The sequence below is a fragment of the Trichophyton verrucosum genome (assembly GCF_000151505.1).
Source record: "Trichophyton verrucosum HKI 0517 chromosome Unknown contig00188_1.f1.exp, whole genome shotgun sequence".
Classification (NCBI taxonomy): Eukaryota; Fungi; Ascomycota; class Eurotiomycetes; order Onygenales; family Arthrodermataceae; genus Trichophyton; species Trichophyton verrucosum.
Window position 1 is genome coordinate 40,184 of NW_003315534.1, and position 19,639 is coordinate 59,822.

A 19,639-nucleotide genomic window follows, 5' to 3' on the forward strand; every position below is an offset into this window, starting at 1 on the left:
AATCTAAATTCGCTGGCAGTGGTTAATTGTCCATCAAAGGTGTCTCTCCAAGTGGATAGCCTGATACAACATCGAGTTGTTTGTCCAACATCAATTGCGCACTGTGGATAAGATGAACTGAGGGTGCGGTTAATGTCCGAGTCGAGTTGTAGGGGTGGTTTTCTTCCACGTTCCCCACTGGCCCGAAGGCCCCGACGATCGAGTGGACCTTACTCCCCGTCTTGGTAATAATTGGACGTGTTTGTTCTCCCGGTTGGCTACGAGGTCGATTATCTCTGGGTACCGCTCAAGGGCGCCTGTCTCCATTGAATCCACTCCCGGGTTGTTTGAGGTCTCAAAGCACATGCATATAGTAAGCATAATATATCCACTAGTATCCGCTATTTTCAGGAGAAGGGCAAATGGGAAAAATTGAGTTCGTAATACGTCATAGCTGTAGGCGGACGGAGTCGATTCTCCATAACCACGAAAAATTCTAGGGCACATTGCAGCGGAAAGGCAATAGGATTCGAGGGTTCAATCACGGTCTCGTTTTATCCTTGAGGTATTTCTCGAGGAATACATCGTCCTGCAGCTGTCCAGTCCTTTTTGAAAGAAGATCCTCCAGAAAGGGTAACAGAAGACTATCCATACCCAAGAAAGATATCACTCGGGATAACAATACAGGGGGGGAATCATAGTGCATTTATCATTGCATTGGTAACGGCTGCTTGATACAATGTCTCGCAATATTACTTTCAAATTGAGTAACGGTGTCACCATTCCGGGGTTGGGTTTCGGTACCTTTTCCAACGAAGGATCAAAGGGGGAGGCATACAAAGCAGTTCTGCATGCACTGCGGACTGGGTACAGGCATCTGGACTGTGCCTGGTTCTATTTGAACGAGGATGAGATTGGACAAGCCATCCAGGATTTCCTCAAGGAAAACACGAGCGTGAAGCGATCCGATTTGTTTATCACCACCAAGGTCTGGAATCATTTGCATGAAAAAGACGAGGTGGCATGGTCTTTAGAGAACTCGTTGAAGAATCTCCAACTGGACTATGTCGACCTTTTCCTGATTCACTGGCCGATCGCCTGTGAAAAGGATGACAAGAATATGCCAAAGATCGGCCCCGACGGCAAGGTATGATATTCCTTCGAATAGTAGCTGCAGATTAGGCCAAGAATCTAACGATTAATGTTATGCGAACAGTATGTGGTTAAGAAGGGCTTAACTGAGAATCCGGAGCCGACATGGCGGGCAATGGAGGAATCGTATGAATCTGGTAAGGTGAAATCGATCGGTCTTTCAAACTTCACCATTCCAGGTATAAAGCAAATTCTTTCATTCGCCAAAATTCCTCCCCATGTCAATCAAATCGAAATCCACCCATTCCTTCCGAATACCGAGCTTGTCGACTTTTGTTTCTCGAAAAATATTATGCCCCAGGCATACTCGCCGCTCGGGTCCCAGAATCAAGTCCCGACGACTGGTGAAAAGGTCGGAACCAACCCAACATTGAACAAGATCGCGGAGGAGGGCGGTCACACCTTGGCTCAGGTTTTGATAGCCTGGGGGCTGAGACGAGGGTATGTGGTTTTACCTAAGAGCTCGAATCCCCAGCGGATCGAGAGTAACTTCAAGGAAATCAAGCTCTCCGACGAAGAATTTGAGGCTGTCAATAAAGTGTCGGAGGGTAGACACTCGCGGTTCGTCAACATGAAGGACACCTTTGGCTATGATGTTTGGCCAGAGGAGGCCTCACAGTAAGCCATTGCCCTGGGTCCTTGAGTGTCCGGAAAAGAGCCAAGGCAAATTGAGCCACTGGGCGGACATATTTATATAGAGTAGCAATATGTTATGGCTGTGCTCATGCAGTTAGTTGGGATGACCGTTACGGAGTACGAGGTAGAAAAAAAAAACATGAAGAGTTCGATGAAGTGAATCTCCGTGTCGTGTAACACCACTTCTTCAGCCTTTGGTAACATGTTGGGTGTTGGAAACTTGCCCAATAATGTTCCACTTTTGGATTAAGCTATTGTTCTCTGCATTACTGATCGGTGAGGAGGTTAGTTATTCGTTGCACAGCTCGTGCTCCATCCGTTAGCAATAATAACTGAATTTCGACAACGGATAAGTTTTTTGTAGCTAGTTATTCTGTGAAATAATAACTGCATCGGGGTAAAACATTGTTCAGCTCGTTATTCTGGTCCACGTACTTTTGAGTTGCCGAAACGAAACGACATCTTCAGCTGCCAGCGACTGACTCATAGTTGTCATGTGTAGGATCGCAAGGATGTTGTTTGCAGTAGCGCTGCACCACCATTCCCCCGCTGGCGGGGCGAATTATCGGCTTGTTGCGCAATAACCTTCCATATATTGCTCAACAAATTTTTGTGGACAGCCATGTTGTGTTTATGGCGTAAATTAATGCTGTCGAGGACTCTGTAGTTAACTACAGAGTAGTTCGTATGGAGACACCTGACCCTTCGATCACCCGTTCAAACCGCCCGATGATTATGGCAACTGGACTCCGTCCTCTGGCCATGATCTGGGTATTCCTTGCTTCACCCACTTTGTGTGAATCTCTGTAACATGCGCGAGATCTGATGTGGCTCTGCAAGCACCAGAAGCTGCCAAGGGACATGGATGGCCCCGTCTGCTGTGGGCCGGTAGCAGCGCTTCGGTATCAGCGCAGCCACAAGAGCTAGCAATTAGTCACTGCCCTACGACGCCTGGTGTCTGTTAGCTGCTGCTGAGCACACACTGAGGGGGTAAAGTGCTGTTCAACTCACATGAACAGACGCCGGCGGGCTTGGGCGAAAGGGCGTCGTCACCTTCAGCTGGGCTGTTAACTCCCATCCTTCAACAGACCTAGTAGACCTTTAAATAGAAAAAGCAAACGGCGTAGTTTCGAGTGTGTTTGAGCGAGGGGCTCCTGTTGCTATGGATGTTGCTGCCGGCTCGTAGTTGGCCGTTGGGAGGGCTGTCGTTGTCGTTGTCGTTGGCGTTGGCGTTGGCGTTGATGTTGATGTTGTCGTTGATGTTGTAAGTTTGTGAAGCGCGCGAAACTCGGAGTTTAGGCGTTTGCGCCCGATCCGGCAAGTCGTCATCGTGCGCCTCAAAAAGGGACTTGCTCGCCAACTTCACGCCTCCAGCTGCATCGTCGCCGCCAGCACATCCTCGCATCTTTCTACGGCCGCGGCGGCAGAGCCTCCAGTGGAATTCACATATATACCGGCTGTTGGGGCTTGCGTCTAGCGTTGAGTTTAGTGGCTTGTTGCAACTGTACGCTGTAGCTAAGGCCGCGACGCAGGTATAACTAAACCGCTTACCCCCGTAAGTACCTCTACCTTTCGCCGGCACAACCGCTGCACTCTATACATCCATTTCTTTTCAGGGACCTCGAGGCTTACAGGAGAACTTGATACCAGGCTTCCTCGGGCCCAGATCTCACACGCCTTCCTGCCTTATCCGCGAAGCTCCGTCCCAGCACGCCTACTTGTTGCATAATACCTGGTTAGGCGCCGACCTCACTCAGCATCAAAGAACTACGGCAACGTTGAAGCAGCTACGATAATAATGAGTCTCAATACGAAGGAGAATACAAATGGGGGGACGTCTGCGGAAAAGAGCGGAAACCCGCCGGCGCAGATATTGACGGGGAAACAGGAGCATTGTACGTACCTGCGGCAGAAGCTGTTACCTACACAGGTTGGACCAGACAGCTCGACCGGAGATTACGGTTTGGCTAATTCGGTTCAAATGGCTCTTAGATCTCAAACGGGAGTTAGTCGGCGCTCAGGTTTCGAGCGAGATCGTTGAGCTCAATTCTCCAACTGCGTTACGACGATTTGGCGCCCCATTCAAGTCGGACTTTGGAGAAATAGCGCCTGTCGACTCAGAATTGCCAATTCTACGTTATATATTCGTTAACCATATCCGGAATTTTCCATTTCTAGATAAGGCACATGAGAAGGAGTTTTGGCAAGATCGTCTCCAGGTGGTACGTTCAAGGAGTTACCCAGTCTAGCAGCTAACACCTGGCTTTGCTACGATTATATATATATATATATTTACATGATATGCTAACTCCCTACCTTTTTCAAACGTTAGTTTCTTGAGTCTTTTGCTAATAAGAATATTTCGTCGAGTGAAGATCGACATGAAGAAACTAAGAGGCGGAAGCTCGCAAAGAAATGCGAAAAAGTGGTCGAGCTAATGATGGTTTCTGGGATACCAACCTCCTCTGGATATGAGGAGAGAATACGCTTCTCAGAAATGGAGGTTGTTGACCGAGGGGCAAATGAACAGGGGCTACTTGTCAACATGCCTGAAGGAAATGTTATCAATGGCTGGGATGTTAACATCGCATCAGTCAGAACAACCTCCGTAAGGCGAACCTTGAGATATCACCAGCATGCGGTATGTGTTACTATTATCTTTTTTTTTGTGCCTGTACCCCTGGAACTGCTCCTTTCTCATTGGTCGTGTGCAGGAATTCTTAATCCGTGTCCGGCAACAAGATGGCCCTAGCATCTACATTGGCCGTCGCTTCGGTGATTTTGCGAGATTGCACAAAAAACTACGAACTGAGTTGCCCGGGAAAATCATACCTCCTCTTCCCAGAAAAAATAAAACCTCGGTATCATCGTCATTCATTGGTTCAAATCCGGACGACGATGCTTCGTCCACATCGTCTGTCAATACCCTAGAGACAACTGAAGGCCAATCTACGCGAAACCTCATTGTTCCGGGAACCCTCAAACATAAAACTTCCATGTCCTCACTCAAATCTATAGGCTCGCAGTCGCCTAGAGCATCGGGAGAGCTACAGGGTGAAACTGTCACACTATACAGAGAGGAGCAACGTGTATCTCTTCGCGCATTTTTGAGACTGATTCTACAAAATCATAGAATAGCCTCCTCCAATGCGGTAAAGGAATTCCTAACGGATAAACCGATCACTTTAAATGAAGAGGAAGAGGTAGATGTCGCAAGAAGAAAAGAACTTGATGCCAAGCGCATTGAAGAGCAAAGACGCTTTTACGAGATTGCACGAAAACGGGCGCGTGAATTAGATGTTTATATGGAGCAATTCAGACAAGATATTGTGGAAAGAAGTAAGTAAAATATCCGTGGATTCTTCTACTGCCCTGCTTCTAGAGACTCACTATTAACGACCCGACCTCCTACAGATGGCCTCACAAAACTATTTCAGGAGATTAGAGACAAGGACTCTGTAGAAGCGTTGAGTCCACAATATCAAAAGTTTGCAGAATGGCTGCGTATCGAGTATGTATACCCTGCCTTCGCTTTTGTAACCGCCGGTTTCATGTTTCTGACTATAACAATCTACAACAGGGTTGCGGCTACACTATACCATATCTTTTTAGCTGAGGATAATTCTCCGGAATTATTCGCTCAGGCCAAACGGATACACTCTTTGATCCCGTATTCGATTTTAAAGAATGTCATCCGCATTGCTAACCCTGCTGCCGTGATGGCCGGAGTTCTGGACCTTTTCCTTGCTCAACCGTTTGGAGCTCGATCTCTTTTACAGCGAATATTCGCCATGGCGATTCAAGACGGCGTGAAAGCTTTTCAAAAGTCAGTCGATAGCTTAGCAGCAAGAATCGATGACAACATTCTAGTAGATAAGCTTCGAGCATTTACGGAAGCCGATGAACAGGTGAAGAATGAGCTCCGTGCAGAGGCAGAAGCAGAAAGTGTTGATATAGTTGTGGTGATCTTGCGGTCAGAACACTTCGAGCCGGAATTGACTGTACGGCAGATCGAGAAAGTGTTCAATTCTTATGTCGCTTGGGTGAGCGCAGTTGAAAGTGTACGTGACTTTGACTTCCCCCACCCACTCGAATTGCATTGCTAACATGTTCATAATAGATTAATGATCCTGAGATACAGCAAGGTGCCCAGTGGTTTTCATATCTAAAGCAGCTTTTGAAAGTGCTCACGCGGCAAAGAGATAAGATGATGATGCTTAGTATTATTGAAGAGGTAAGAGACTGCTGGTTTCCTTTGGCATCCATTATAGGTACCTACTGACTCTGTAGCAGCCTGTGACCCTACAACTTTTCCGTGATCTATTCACCATCTTCTACGAGCCTCTGGTCCGTGTTTACAAATCTGCCAACGTCTACAATAGCATCACAGACTTTGCAGAATTTGCAAATGATGCTATTGCTGTCATTGAGCGAGCTCAAAGACAAGATGTTTCTGCCGACCCGAACCAAACTGTCCAGTCATTTATCGACCTCTGCACCCGCCATCAGCATAGTTTTTATAAATTCGTCCATGAAGTTCATATTCATGATAATGGGCTGTTCGCATCGCTAATGACGTGGTTGGAAGATATTCTCAAGTTCCTTCGCGAGGGGCCAGAAAGTGGAGGCACTCTTGACATGAATGCACTCTTCCAAGGAGCTGTTTCTGCTGGCCAGATTGACAAGGATATCGCGATTGCCGAGATTGACGCCCTAATTAAATGGCATTCGGACAGAAAGAAATGGCACCAGGATAAAACCCGGCAGAAGATGGCGGCTGAAGGTGTTAACGAGCAGATTCCGGGTGCTTCTACGTTTAAAAGCAGTGACTTTGGGCTCCATGAGGTAAGAAACTCTGAAGGGCACCTATATATGTTCTCCTGTTAACATTCTTCTTCTAGGGTGACTTGGAAGACCTGGTGATTGAAGATGATATTTCAGACCCATCAGATGAAAACTCTGAGGATGATGATATGGACCCTATAGAATTTGAACGCAAACGCCGTGCCAGGCACCAGGACCGGCTCCGTCGTTCTGCAGGGGAACCAGTGAAACCTAAGATATCGGAGATATTGAAGCTACGTGACTCCTTTGGATCGATGTTGAGGATGGTCCTCGCATGATAAAGAAGAGATGAAGAAGATATATCTGTCTTTCCGGCTGGTTATATTTTGGGAATACACGGCGGTTCTGAAACTAGGTAGAAGCATCCAAGGCAGATCCAAAAGTGAATTATATACGACATATGTATAATTTTGCATACACGGCATAAGCTCCACCCCATTCCTTGCCTGTGCTCCGTGGAAAACGCTCAACGCTAGAGTAACATGCATTGATGTAGTGGGGATAGTAGGGGAGACAAGCGTGCTGTTGGATGGTGTTTAAGGCCAGTTTTTGAGTTGCGGCAGCTGTGGAGCCACTTTAAGTTTAGATAAGATCGATAACTAGCTAAAAGGCGGTTGCCCTGGCTACTACAACCCTCAACTGTCCTCGACCCAGCTGCTTTCTCCTCGACAATGTCCTCGACGACCCTTTTTACCCTGCTTCTCATGACCTTCACTACCTAGTATGTCGGGCCAGCCGGAGAGCGACGCTTCTCCAGGCCAGCGCCCTTCCTGGACGGGGAGGAAACCGGAAACCTTGCGAGGCCTTCTAGTCAATGGGAGATGGCATTGTGACTGTGAGCCTCGCCGGATAGCAAACCATTTTGAGACGAAAAACGGCGGCAAAAACCATGGGCGTTGGTGTAAGCGTAATGTGTATACATTTTACTACGATATTCCGCTCAGGCTAACGGTAATACTTCTGTCCTACAGTCTATACATGTCCGAAGCCACGGGAAATGCGATGCGGATTCTTTCTATGGGACGATGTCGCTAAGGAACGAGAGGCATCACAAAATGCAGTAGACTCTGTGACGGAGAATACCGACGCTCAAGAGGCAGATCCAGTCCAAGTTCGACCTGATAACACAAAACCAGGCCCAGTACTACGTACACCCAAAGCGAACCGCATCCGAGAGTCCATACGCGGCGGGCTTTTAACGCCAGAGTCTCAGACAAAGAGGAAACGAGACGCAGATATAACTGCTTATTTGGACAAATACCAAAGCCCTACTAAAAAAGGGAAGCTTGAGTTACCTAAATCACCGGCAACAGAGCAGGATACCAGCTCCTTCACCACTGTTGCAGATATCTCCTATCCTTCGTTGGCTTCGAGGCTTGAGGCCTTGGATGCCGAACCGATACCACCACCTCCGCTATTTACGACTCCTAAGAAATCAACACTTCCGCCAAAAAGTGAAACCTGCCCTGCCCAGAAAACGTCGCTTGAGGCCCCTACAACCCCGACTCCTTCGCGCTTTACGTCATCACCTCTTTTCTATCATTCAGCAGAGAGGATCAATAAGAAATCCCTGCACTGTGAGACAACAGCCAAGGCTCTTGGTATACTTGAGGCTCATAAAATTAACGTTACGCCCAAAGCGAAGGAAGAATTGGTTGAGCTGCTGGATAGGAACGATCTAAAGACCCTGGGAATCATTAAGGGAAGGGATATATCGAGGCTGGCGATCAAGAGCCGGGAGAAACGCATAGAAGAGTTGGAGAGCCGGATTCCAATCTTAGAGGCAGAGCGGGAATCTTGGAAGTCGTTGTCGATCAACAAAGGTCACCACCCACCTTCTGGGACCCGGAAAGACAAAGATGGACTTGGAATGTAATTTAAGAATCTTTGGCATGTTTAATTCAGAACGAAGAGAGTGTTACTTGAAGTATGATTTCATTCCACGTGTAGTTATTTAGTACCGATGCAACAGCATTGACAAATTCTGACCAGGCGTGATAAACAAATCCGCAATTATTTTGGGAAAAGGTGCAGTTCGTCCGCAAATTATTTGGATATAAAGGATTCAGTAGGGAGAATTGAACAAATAGAACATTATAAATGCATGAAGTGAAGGTATATATATAGCATAATTATAAAAACGAAGCGGAAATGCTGTTGACGAGTGGGAGTGGGAGGGGGTTTAGAGGGCGGCGATCACACCCAGTCCACCGGCAAGGATGGGGAAAACGTTGACAGAGAGGCAGCCAGCACCGTTGCTTTGAGGCGTATCTGGCGAAGATGATGGAGAAGATCCAGAGACGTTAGTGGATGTTGGGTAAGAACTTCCAGAAGTATAGGTAGAGGTTGAAGTGCTGGAGGAGGTAGTGGTGCTGTCATTGGAGCTAATACCTCTGCAATCAGGGTTTCTAGAGCCCTATTTTATCTGTTAGCAGGGACACAGTATACAAAGTTATATTTGAATGTCACATACAGGAGCACAGCAAAGGGTGCCAGACTTGGAGCACTTTCTACCGAGATCACAGTGGCCTAAAGGAATTGGGTTAATAATTGGTTCAGCGATTAGTGGTATGTACTATGCGGGTTAACTTACTTCCAGTGTTTTGGCAGCAGGTCTCTCCCACAGTTGGGTTGTAGCAGCTGTCAGTACCGCAGACCTTGTTTCCAGTGCCGTACTGGCGAGCGCAGCTCTCGTCGGTAGGGCCGCTGCTGCCACCGGAGCCGCCAGATCCACCAGAGCCGCCGCTGCTACCACCGCTGCTGCCGCCGCTGCCGCCAGAACCGCCGCTACCGCCAGAGGGGTCACAGCTAGAGTATCTTGGGTCATCTGGGTTGTAGCACTTGGTCGAATCGTTAGGGCATTCCTTGTAACCGCTACCGAAGCAGCTCTGGCAGGTTACGCCCCGTCCAGAGCAGTGCTCATCTCCTGAAGCACGGGCAAAGATATTGCTACGAGCCTTCAAGTTGTTACCGGTTCGGCTGAGGGAGTGAGCGCTTCTGGAGGAGGCACTGGAATCGTCGGGGACGGAGCCAGCAGCAACCAAAGTTGCTCCCAAGAAGAGAAGGGAGGCGACAGAGAAGCGCATAGTGATGTCAAAGTATTGATATATAGGGTATGGCTAAAATTATTAGACTGAAGAAGAGAAAGAAAAAGAACGACTGGAGTTGGTTGAGCTGGAAACTGTCCTTCAGCAAAAGCGACAGAAGAGACGAGAAAAGGGTGAAGGAGGAGGTATATATAAAATTCGAGGACCTGTCCTAAAAATACACGAGGACCACATCTCGGATTTGGGCTCCGCTGCTACTCCGAATTGGGGAGTAGCTCGGTACAGGATCCCATGCCTTTATTTTCCCTTGAGAACTTGAGGCTATGTTCTGATGATCAGGATAGGTGACAACGTTAATTGGCCGGGAACAGAAGCCCTCCATTCAGAGCGAGCTGTGGACTCGAAAACCTTGACTCTGGCTTGTGGAAAGGCGCATGTGGAGTTGGGCACTAGTCTGGAGTTGGGAAAAGCTCAAAGATGCTTGAAGCCCCTTTCCCATTCTCTCCTCGTATTTTGACTGTGTATATTTTCGCGATGCTGTTAGCCTTGACCAAATCGGGTATCAACAAGGCTCGATCACAAAAAAAGCAACTGGGGAGAATAGGGGCAAATACGAGTTAGTGTTTGGGTGGCTTGACTGTCGATCTGGATGAATGTTCTGTGAAGATTAAATGTACTTGAGTTAATGACCGTTTGGCACCAAGGCGGCAAAGGGTTTGAGCATAACATCTCCTCTCGAGTCTCAGGCCGTCTCGCGTTCGCCAACGCTGCAAGTAGGCGAGTTGAAAGCAACGCGACCCAAACAAGCTGAAGCCCAAGCGGGATGAAGATATTAGGTTACGCTAAAAAGCTTGGCACCTTTGAGCCTCCTTTATTCTGGTATCTCCGTGTTCTGCCCGCGCAAGGTCCACCCCGGGCAGGCAGGATCACAACACAGCTTCTGATTCTCCTTTCGTTCGGCGGCTTCTTTTCCGCACCTCTTTTGGCTGGTATGCCGTACAACCCATATTCAGTCCCATTGCGCTCCGAATTATATGTGATATCTTCACTTGTGTGCAGGTTGTCATCTCTGCCCTGGGGAATATGGAGAGAATTCGATTAAATTAGCGTACCCACTAGTTTTATAAATAGCATCTCAGCCAGCTTGACTGATGACCTGGGGTTGAACCCTCCCTTCTTGGGTATTATTCAGAACGGAATATTTGACCTTTTTATGGGACACCTTTCCCGTCCCAGCTGATGGTGAGACGGATGTGCTCCGTACCCCTGCGATTTGTGCTGGCAATCCTAGGTGCGGCGTGTTGTGATGCCTCGCGATGATGGGTAGTATTCTTGGCGTCCTCGTTCCGCGAGTGAGATGACTGGCAGCTCTGTTCCATAGTGTGGGCTCAAGCAAAGCTAGCTAGGACACTAATTTCGGCCGTGAGATCACACGCTGCTAGCTGAGGCTCAGCGGCCTCTTTTCCCAGCGAGCGGTCATTGGCTCGGTTTAATCAATCAGACTCCAAGACCCAGCACTCGCTCCAAGTCGGCCTCACTCTCTTCGTGTGATAAAAAAAGCTCAAACCTGCACGGCACAGAGCCCAAGGATACTGTGGGAGTCCGAAGACAGGTGGGCGCTGGGCCCTCGATCCCGTATTCAAGGCAGAACCCTGGAGAAAGATCATGAGGCTGTTCAACTGAACATGTTGAGTGTTGCGAAGCGGTGCTCAGGAAATGTCGGGTGCATTGCTTGTTGGCGTCAGACTTTATGCTACCATATGGTGGCGTGCTTCACAAGCGAACCTGGGGCTTGAGGCATGCCTGGGATTGTTTGTTGCTGCGAACAATACTATCGGCCGCCAAGAAGACGTTACAGTTCGGTCCTGTCAATCGTCAAATAGTCGCAGCCGTCGAGATGATGATCTGCAACTTGCCTCTGATCACGACTGGAAAATGGGCATTATTATTATTATTATTCTTGTTCGATGATAATTCCGCTTTGGCGTGTTTATGGATTATGTGCATACGAGGTCCGGAGTATCGAATTCGTTACTCCGTATTTTCTCGCAAAGTGATATCGCACGTCTGGTACGGAGTATTGCGCAGGATCTCCCAGGAAGATGAGACCGATGTCGCTTTTTAAAACGAGACAGACACCATGCAAACTATTATTGCAGCCGCTGCTCTATTATTGCCAAGTCGCAGGGTGTGCTGTTCAAATATATAACTCATGCCGAAACGTTTAAAAGCTGTATTATCAGGTCTTCGCTTGCCACGACTTTTCTCTCCTGGGATTGAAGTTGAAACTCCTCTGGTTATTTTCTCAGTAACATCGTGATCAACATTGATGATTGCTGCAGCTGCTGCTGATGAAGATAATTAAGTTGAGATTGAAGTTGAAGTTGATAAGTTGTTGGGATGTCGAAGGTTGGAGTTTCTGGTCATCAAAATAGGCTCCGCACGTGACCACTTTAATTCCAGGTTCAATCCACTTTGAGGTTGTTGGAACAGCAATTTGATATTTTGAGCCGACTTAACTTGATTCGATTTATGCTGTGAGATAATTCTCTAGTATATTTTCTTGAGCCGTACGAGCTTTGCAAGCCCGATTATTTGAACTTGAATACACTGCAATGCGCTGATAAAAAATTCACTACCACACGTTTGCTTATCGATATCAGAAAATTTTTCTTATCAGTCGATTAGTTAACGTTACTTAGATGGATTTGAAAACTTCTGTACGCAAGATGAATATCTTCTAAAGGACTCAATATCTGAATATAAACCGATGAACTAATTCCGTTCTTCGCTGTTAAGCCTTCTACGCTCCCTCGCGACCACCCTTCCTCCCCCCAGACCATGTTCAGACCCCCTATCAACCGCGCAATGCGCGTACTTGACCGATCATTCTTCAAAAAGACCATACCTCTTGCTGCGGCCACAGTATTTGAAGCGAGGAATCTTGGCCGGATTAAGACAGAGCTGGCGAAGAGTAACGATATTCTGAACGCTCCACGGCTACCGGCTATTCGATATGTCCAGAACCCCACCACGGAGGAGGAAAAGAACAAAATGTGCATCTTGCTGAAGGAGCAGATACAAGCCAATGATGCGGCTACATGGTCCCCAACAATACGGGAATTGGTTGAAGCGAAGTCCGTGGAGTTGAAACCATATGATCTTCACCTTGATTATGACTACTGGCTCTATCGTATGTGCAAGCGGGAGATGCAACTGTTAAATTGCAAGTACTAACATGCATTGCAGATGATATTCTTTCTTCAATACTGCCTGAGGAACATCTTGAGGAAACACCAGCGGGCTTTAACCAAGTTGGCCATGTTGGTATGTGAAACCGAAATGCTTGAGTTTGTAGAGACTGGGTATACTAAACTTCGTGAAAATATAGCACACCTTAACCTGAGAGAGCAATATCTCCCATATAAACATTTAATTGCGGAAGTTATCCGAGATAAAAACTCGACGGTCCGAACGGTGATCAACAAGGTGGACGATGTTGGCGCAAACAGCGAATATCGCACTTTCGCCTACGAGCACCTGGTTGGGGACGAAGATATGAATGTTGTCCAGCATGAGCAGGGATGCGAGTTTGCATTCGACTACTCCAAAGTATACTGGAATTCACGCCTAGGAAACGAGCATACATACCTTGTTGGCAGGTTCAAAGAGGGAGAAGCTGTGTGTGATGTCATGGCTGGCGTTGGACCCTTTGCTCTGCCAGCGGGTAAGAAGAGGGTATTCGTTTATGCGAATGACCTTAACCCTCACGGATATGAGAAGCTGAAAGAAGGTGCTGCTCGGAACAAAGTTAGGGAATTCGTCCAGCCGTTTAACATGGATGGAAGGGAGTTTATCCGACACGCTTCACAGGAGCTATGCGTTAACGGTCCACGCCCTGTCAAGATATACCCCAAAGTGAAACGCACCGAGGCCGCCGAGAAGAAAGCTGTCCCTCCACAAGTATACAAATGCCCACCTACCTTTGACCACTACGTGATGAACCTTCCGGCTTCCGCAATTGAGTTCCTAGACGCTTTTATCGGTGTTTATGCTGGAAAGGAGTCAATGTTCGAGCCGCACACCCAGCGCAAGCGCCCGTTTGTTCATGTTTACTGCTTTTCAACCAACTCTGATGACAACGCTGTTGAGTTTGCGGATATCTGCAACCGCATTTCGGAAAGGATACAGTACAAGATTACCCCTGACGATATGATTGGTGGTACGGGAAACCAGGATCTTGAGCTTGAGATTCGTGATATCAGACTTGTCTCGCCGAACAAGAGAATGTTCTGTGCTTCCTTTAGGCTTCCGGCTGAAGTTATGTTCAAGTCTTAACTAATGCGGCGCTTTACTGGATGAAACTGGAGTTTGCCTACTTTCCATTGCTGATTTTATAATGACAAAAGTGAGCGAGGGTGTTTAGCATCATTCTCCGGTTTAGGTTTCTTCAAGGACATAGAGTTGTGTACGATAGACTGTATATATTTTTCCATACCCTGCATTGACTGCCATTGGAATGGAGTTTGTGGGAGGACTTTGAATTTTTAACGACACTCGTTTCTCTTCCAATTCTCCCCCATAGAAAAGCATCTTCCTTAGTATTTCCTGATGAACTCGGCTTCCACTACCTATTAGCACTGACTTGGCATTTATCCTTCTAATTATCTGGCTAATAATGAAAAAAGAAAAAAAAAAAGGAGTTCTCCCCTCTGATGCTATGCGTTAGCTCTCTTTAGCAAATAAAAATAAACAGTATCATGTAGAATGTCGTCTTCCGTAAGGTACCGTTTTCCAAACCTGAACGCCTTGCACGTTGCTAAAAAAGCCCCTCCCAAACCCGTTATTTCGAAGATAATAAACAGGACTCCCAAAGCACTGCTATTCTCGTCTCTCCCATATTTTATATCTTCCCAGTGGTGTAATGGAGTAATCACTCCACGAAATTTCGCAGCTTGGTGAGCTCGTCTAGGAGCTCCTGCAGGTCTGCATCCGAGATCTTGTTCCCGATACTTGGGATTAGGGACTTGGCTTCTTCGGCGTTATCACAGCATAGACTCCCTAGGGTTAGGGTTAGCTTGGAGTGAACCACTACCAAAATCGACAGGTAGTTAAGCTGCCGGTCTCACGTACCTAGCTGCGACCGCTCAAAGAACTCCAGCTCCGTATGCGCAGAGAGAAGTCGCTCGACAGCCTCGATGTTCTCTTTCTCCTTGAATCTGGCAAACACTTCGAGATAGTCCTGTGTTTTGACCAGGGTCCTGCCGGCGAGCGAAATCGGCGTTAGCATCATGGACGGCCTGGTCCCAAGTCGCAAACAACCAGCGCGCACAACTCACTCTCGCTCTTCAAACTTGCTCTCCCCTTTCCTCCGCAGGTCAAGGACCTTGTTAATCACCAGTCGAGCTTCGGACAGAGACAGGGTCGGAACATGCTGGAATTCGCCGAGCTTGAGCTGGGCGGTAGCTTCGAGTTCGCTCTGGGGGAGCTCGCGTTTGCGATGAGTGGGCTCGTGGACGGGGGTGGAAGAGCTCATGGTGCTGGCGAGTTGTATTCCGGCTGTTTTCTGTAAGACAATGACCAGCTCGCAGTGCTCAGTGCTCAGTGCTCAGCTAGATGCAGGTCCTCTTCCAATCCTCAACCCTTTTTATGCGCCTTCACGATCTCTTTCTCAAGGTTCCTTTATTTTTTCTCCCTTTGACGTCGATGGGAAAGTCCCTCACGTGATATTCAATGATTATGTAATGAATTGCTTGTCTGCTTATATAATACAAGTTTTTTTTTTTTTTTTCTCGCTTCCTTTTTTTTTTTCTTCCGCAGAATTCCAAATCCAAGGAAAAGCCATGTAACGAAGAAGAAAACACACGACCCGAACGGCTAATAGTATTGCTAGAAAGACCGTAGAACCGTCGAATGTCCTCCCCACGCGCACACGCTTAGCTGATCTCTGCAGCACCCCGGCCGCCCGATCTTATGGCCGTCTCCTATAGATGAAGGGCCGCCGCAGCTCCGCCAATAGGACGAGCAGCAGCGCTTACCTAAGCCGAGCCAGTCGCAAATAGGCAATCCATCGCTGCCGGATCATTGGGATCAACTCGCTTTTTCGACGTTTCGACCGTCCACGAACAAAAACAACCCAGGAAGGCCTATTTTTCTTTTCGCCCCTCGTTCCCCGTCCCCGTCGGCGGCGCAAGAGCCAATGCGACTGACTCGCGCATATTCCCTCTTCGTCGAGGCGGTGCGACTGACCGGCGCACGCCTCTGGTGCTAATATATATCCCGCGGGCGACGGCCAGAGAGAGCCCTGGGGGAGGGATAAATAGGATACCTGCAACACGCAACGTTGTCGCAGTCGGGGAACCTCGGGGGTGTCTGCTTCGTAACCAGCCAGCACGATGTGGAGTTCTCCATACGGAGTTACAGTCGCCCATATGGAGGAATGCCAGCTCGGCTAGGCAACTTTTATATGCACCACTGCTTGCTTCTCTGCGTCTGCTTCTGCTGTCCTGTCGCGCTTGCTGCCAAGTCGTCGGGGCGGTGTTATAAAGGAGTTGAAGTGGTGTTGCTGGAGTGAATTGAACCTCCAGTTTCTTCTTCTTTATATATTTACTTACCGTTGTTATATCTCTCAACCGCCACAACTCCTCAAAAGCCATACAGCGCTTTTTGCTTCTTCTTTTTCCTACTTGATCTCTTCATGCTGTCTGTCTGTCTTCCTCGCTGCCCCACGTGTTCTGCGCTAGAAGAAGAAAAAAAAAAAAAAAAGGGAGCGAGGGGGGCGAAGACTCCAGCTTCATGATGTCCAAAGCCTTCGATAGATATACCATCGGCCCAGAGAGCCCAGACGTCCACAGCAAATATAAACCAACAGATGAAGTTGTCTTTCGGAGTCCGTTTGGACCGTTTCCCAAGGTTGACCCGGATCTGAACTTGCATGATTTCTTGTTTCCTCCAGAGAAGCCAATTGACCAGCCGGACCATGATCTATTCATAGATGGGTATATAGGCACCACGGTGTCGTTGTATCAGTTCTACGACAGAGTAGTATCTCTCTCGAGAGCCCTGCGGCATGACGGACCTAACCCGGTTGGGTTGGGGCAGTCGCCGGTGGATGATAACGGCAATGGTGAGATCATGGGTATACTATCAGGGAACCATCTTTCATGGCCGTTGCTGGTGCATGCATGTTTCCGGTCAGAGCTTGTTTTTGGTAGCATCAGTCCCAATTCAACGCCTTATGAATTATACCATGTCATGCGCAAGATGCAGGTCACATCAATGGCCGTCCACGAGTCTCTGCTCCCTCTGTTGATGGATACTGTCCGGAATGGTCCTCAGACGGGCAATGACAGCAGACTTGAGCTTGTATTTGACACCAGCAAGATAGTAGTCATATCGGATGATCCCACGCTGGACTCAGTGCAGGGTTATCCTACGGTTGAGTCGTTAGTTCGACTTGGCTCAAAAACACCAGAGAAGTCATGGAAGCGTTCAGGGGGGGAGCGGTTATGCTACCTGCTTCAGTCGTCAGGGACGTCTGGGTTTCCAAAAGCCATGATGATATCGCATAAAAATGCCATACACACTACCCTGCAGGGGATGATAAACTCGCGGCGGACGGCAGAGTTTGTAAGCTTTGACACATCCATCCATATATGGCCTGCCCCGCCTTGAACTGGGTATACTGATAATCGTATCGAAAATAGATGAATATAGACCCACCGTTGACTGTGCTCCTGGGTATAGTCCCGGCCTATCACTCATATGGGCTGACTATGTACGCCCTTCGAGTCAACGTGATGCGGAATACAAACGTATTAATGGCCAAATGGGACCTGGAGACCGCTCTGAGGCTTATAGAAAAGCACAAGATCACCACTCTCCCTCTCGTGCCACCACTTGTCCGACAGCTCGCTCTATCGCCCCTGACGGAGAAGTATGACCTTTCATCCGTCACCTTGGCCCTAAGCGCAGCAGCCTATCTCCCGCCAGACGTAGCTCACAGCCTCGGCAAGAAGCTACCGCAACAGTCCCCCATCCAATCCGGCTATGGACTCTCAGAGGCGCTCTCTGTCGCCCAGCCGGTGGTCGAGGGTCTCTTTGGACTCTCTCGCTCCCAGCCAGGAACGATCGGACATCTGATGCCCGGCATTGAAGCCAAGCTGGTTGACCCAGACACATTCGAGCCCGTACCCAAGGGAACCAAGGGCGAGCTCTGGGTTCGAGCGCCCGTCGTGACTCCGGGCTACTACAAGGACCGGGAAGCCACTGCGAGCCTGTTCGCCGAGCCCGGCTGGCTGAGAACAGGCGACTTGATGATGCGAGACGCAGAAGACCGACTGCACTTTCTCGACCGGCTGAAGGAGATGATCAAGGTGAAGGGCATGCAGGTCGCGGCCACGGAGGTCGAGGATACCCTGCTGTCTCATCCGGACAAGCTGGTGCGAGATGCGTGTGTTGCCGGGGTCGACAACGGCCGAGGAGACGGTGGCCTCTTCCCTCGGGCGTGGGTAGTGCTATCTGAGGAAGGCAGACGGCGAGATGCGAGCCAGGTCATCGTGCAGCTCGACGAGTTTGTCAAGAGCCGGCTGTCCAAGTACAAGCATCTTGCTGGCGGGATCGAGATAGTCGACTCTGTAAGCCAGCTCACCCATTTCTATCTATTTTCGTTCGAAGTTCTGTATACTGACTGAGAGTAGATACCACGGACACCCTCGGGCAAGATGCTGCGCAGAGCGATGCGAGACCAGTACCACTCGCGGCAACGAGACAAGCATGACAAGGCGAGGCTCTAGGCGGCTAGTCTGCGGTCTGTGGCTTAGCGACCTATTTTTACCCACCCCCAGCCTTCCGCCGTCGTCCATCCTTGAGCTGTCTTCTTTTTGTGTCTGCCTGTTTTGTTTCTCCTGCATCTTACTTTATAGACCTTAGCCTGCTTGATAATATCTTAATTAGAGTTGTGTTTCATGTCCAGCCACTGGCTGTAAATATAGCATGAGAGATGTTTCGTCGGCTGCAGTCAGTGGCAACGTGTCTGTACCTGAGTAGTCATATCAAACATTACATCTATCTATATCTATATCTATACTTAATCTACATTATATCTGTATCTATATCTATATCTATATCTGATCTGGATGTACCTAGGCTGTCCTCATCACGTGAGTCTGTTTCCCTTTCCCCCCTTTGGGACTAGCGCGACCTCCGAACCAGCGACTTCGAAAAAGCGCAAAAGAAACGCAAAAGAAACGCCAAAATCGACGACGACGACGACGACGACGACGCCGCAGCAAGAAACATCCTCGTCCTCGACCTCCGCCAGCGTCACCGCCAGCTCCTGTCCCGCGTGCTGCTGGCCGATCCACGCGTCTCTGCCGCTCCCGTCGCCGGCCTGGAGGGCCACAAGTAGTCGCTTCGGGCTAACTATCGGTCTGCATGCCAAGCAGCGTCGCCGGCTGGTTAGTTATCCCTGGGGCATCAAAAAGCAACTCTACATCAGTACTTACACCACACACGCCAGCGGGATAGCGCTCTAATAACTCGGTGCGTGCTGCTTGCTGCTGCTGCTGCTTGCTGCTCTTGACATCACCAGCCCCGGCACGCCAGTGACAGCCAGCGACTGAAAGACGCAGGCTCTTCTGCAAGGTAAGCCCGCGAAGGATGCAGTCGATGCTCCTCCCTCGATGTTCTCTTTGCTTTTTGGCCCGGCTGTCCTCCCTGGCTGGTGTGCCTGTCCCGCTAGCCGCAGTGGAAAACCGTTTACCCGTTGCTGTGCTTCGATGACCTGCCAACTGACCGTCCTGACCCTCCTCCGCTGCCCCCATTTATAGGTTTTTTTTTTTCATATGGCTCGATAGGGGGACTGCTGCAACGCCCGCCCATACGCCTACGCCTCTTTACCCGCCCTCCTCCTTCTCGCTGCCATTGTCTCTCCTTTCACCAGCGTCTGGCTCCCGGGGCGGAATCTAATAACGAATTTA

General features: G+C 48.8%; 8 protein-coding genes across 8 annotated transcripts; 5 read left to right on the forward strand and 3 right to left on the reverse strand.

Moving 5' to 3' along the window:
* Window positions 1–718: 718 nt before the first annotated feature.
* TRV_01939 (uncharacterized protein) lies at window positions 719–1,753 on the forward strand (the record flags this gene model as incomplete). Its single annotated transcript, XM_003023843.1, has 2 exons — window positions 719–1,126; window positions 1,196–1,753. The coding sequence occupies 2 exons, from the start codon at window positions 719–721 to the stop codon at window positions 1,751–1,753; spliced, it is 966 nt and encodes a 321-aa protein (XP_003023889.1).
* Window positions 1,754–2,857: 1,104 nt separating this feature from the next.
* On the reverse strand, window positions 2,858–3,172 carry TRV_01940 (uncharacterized protein; the record flags this gene model as incomplete). The annotated part of the gene is made up of 1 exon (XM_003023844.1): window positions 2,858–3,172. The coding sequence occupies one exon, from the start codon at window positions 3,170–3,172 to the stop codon at window positions 2,858–2,860; it is 315 nt and encodes a 104-aa protein (XP_003023890.1).
* A 393-nt stretch (window positions 3,173–3,565) lies between these two features.
* TRV_01941 (uncharacterized protein) lies at window positions 3,566–6,890 on the forward strand (the record flags this gene model as incomplete). The annotated part of the gene is made up of 8 exons (XM_003023845.1): window positions 3,566–3,662; window positions 3,712–3,989; window positions 4,100–4,408; window positions 4,482–5,106; window positions 5,182–5,828; window positions 5,888–6,001; window positions 6,058–6,612; window positions 6,669–6,890. 8 exons carry the CDS (start codon window positions 3,566–3,568, stop codon window positions 6,888–6,890), a joined length of 2,847 nt encoding a protein of 948 aa, XP_003023891.1.
* Window positions 6,891–7,609: 719 nt separating this feature from the next.
* TRV_01942 (uncharacterized protein) lies at window positions 7,610–8,488 on the forward strand (the record flags this gene model as incomplete). Its single annotated transcript, XM_003023846.1, has 1 exon — window positions 7,610–8,488. One exon carries the CDS (start codon window positions 7,610–7,612, stop codon window positions 8,486–8,488), a length of 879 nt encoding a protein of 292 aa, XP_003023892.1.
* Window positions 8,489–8,794: 306 nt separating this feature from the next.
* On the reverse strand, window positions 8,795–9,698 carry TRV_01943 (GPI anchored protein, putative; the record flags this gene model as incomplete). The annotated part of the gene is made up of 3 exons (XM_003023847.1): window positions 8,795–9,020; window positions 9,086–9,122; window positions 9,206–9,698. The coding sequence occupies 3 exons, from the start codon at window positions 9,696–9,698 to the stop codon at window positions 8,795–8,797; spliced, it is 756 nt and encodes a 251-aa protein (XP_003023893.1).
* A 2,802-nt stretch (window positions 9,699–12,500) lies between these two features.
* Window positions 12,501–13,997, forward strand: TRV_01944 (uncharacterized protein; the record flags this gene model as incomplete). Its single annotated transcript, XM_003023848.1, has 3 exons — window positions 12,501–12,852; window positions 12,909–12,986; window positions 13,018–13,997. 3 exons carry the CDS (start codon window positions 12,501–12,503, stop codon window positions 13,995–13,997), a joined length of 1,410 nt encoding a protein of 469 aa, XP_003023894.1.
* Window positions 13,998–14,592: 595 nt separating this feature from the next.
* Window positions 14,593–15,195, reverse strand: TRV_01945 (uncharacterized protein; the record flags this gene model as incomplete). The annotated part of the gene is made up of 3 exons (XM_003023849.1): window positions 14,593–14,720; window positions 14,793–14,959; window positions 14,999–15,195. The coding sequence occupies 3 exons, from the start codon at window positions 15,193–15,195 to the stop codon at window positions 14,593–14,595; spliced, it is 492 nt and encodes a 163-aa protein (XP_003023895.1).
* Window positions 15,196–16,457: 1,262 nt separating this feature from the next.
* On the forward strand, window positions 16,458–18,352 carry TRV_01946 (adenylate-forming enzyme, putative; the record flags this gene model as incomplete). The annotated part of the gene is made up of 2 exons (XM_003023850.1): window positions 16,458–17,288; window positions 17,366–18,352. 2 exons carry the CDS (start codon window positions 16,458–16,460, stop codon window positions 18,350–18,352), a joined length of 1,818 nt encoding a protein of 605 aa, XP_003023896.1.
* Window positions 18,353–19,639: the final 1,287 nt, after the last annotated feature.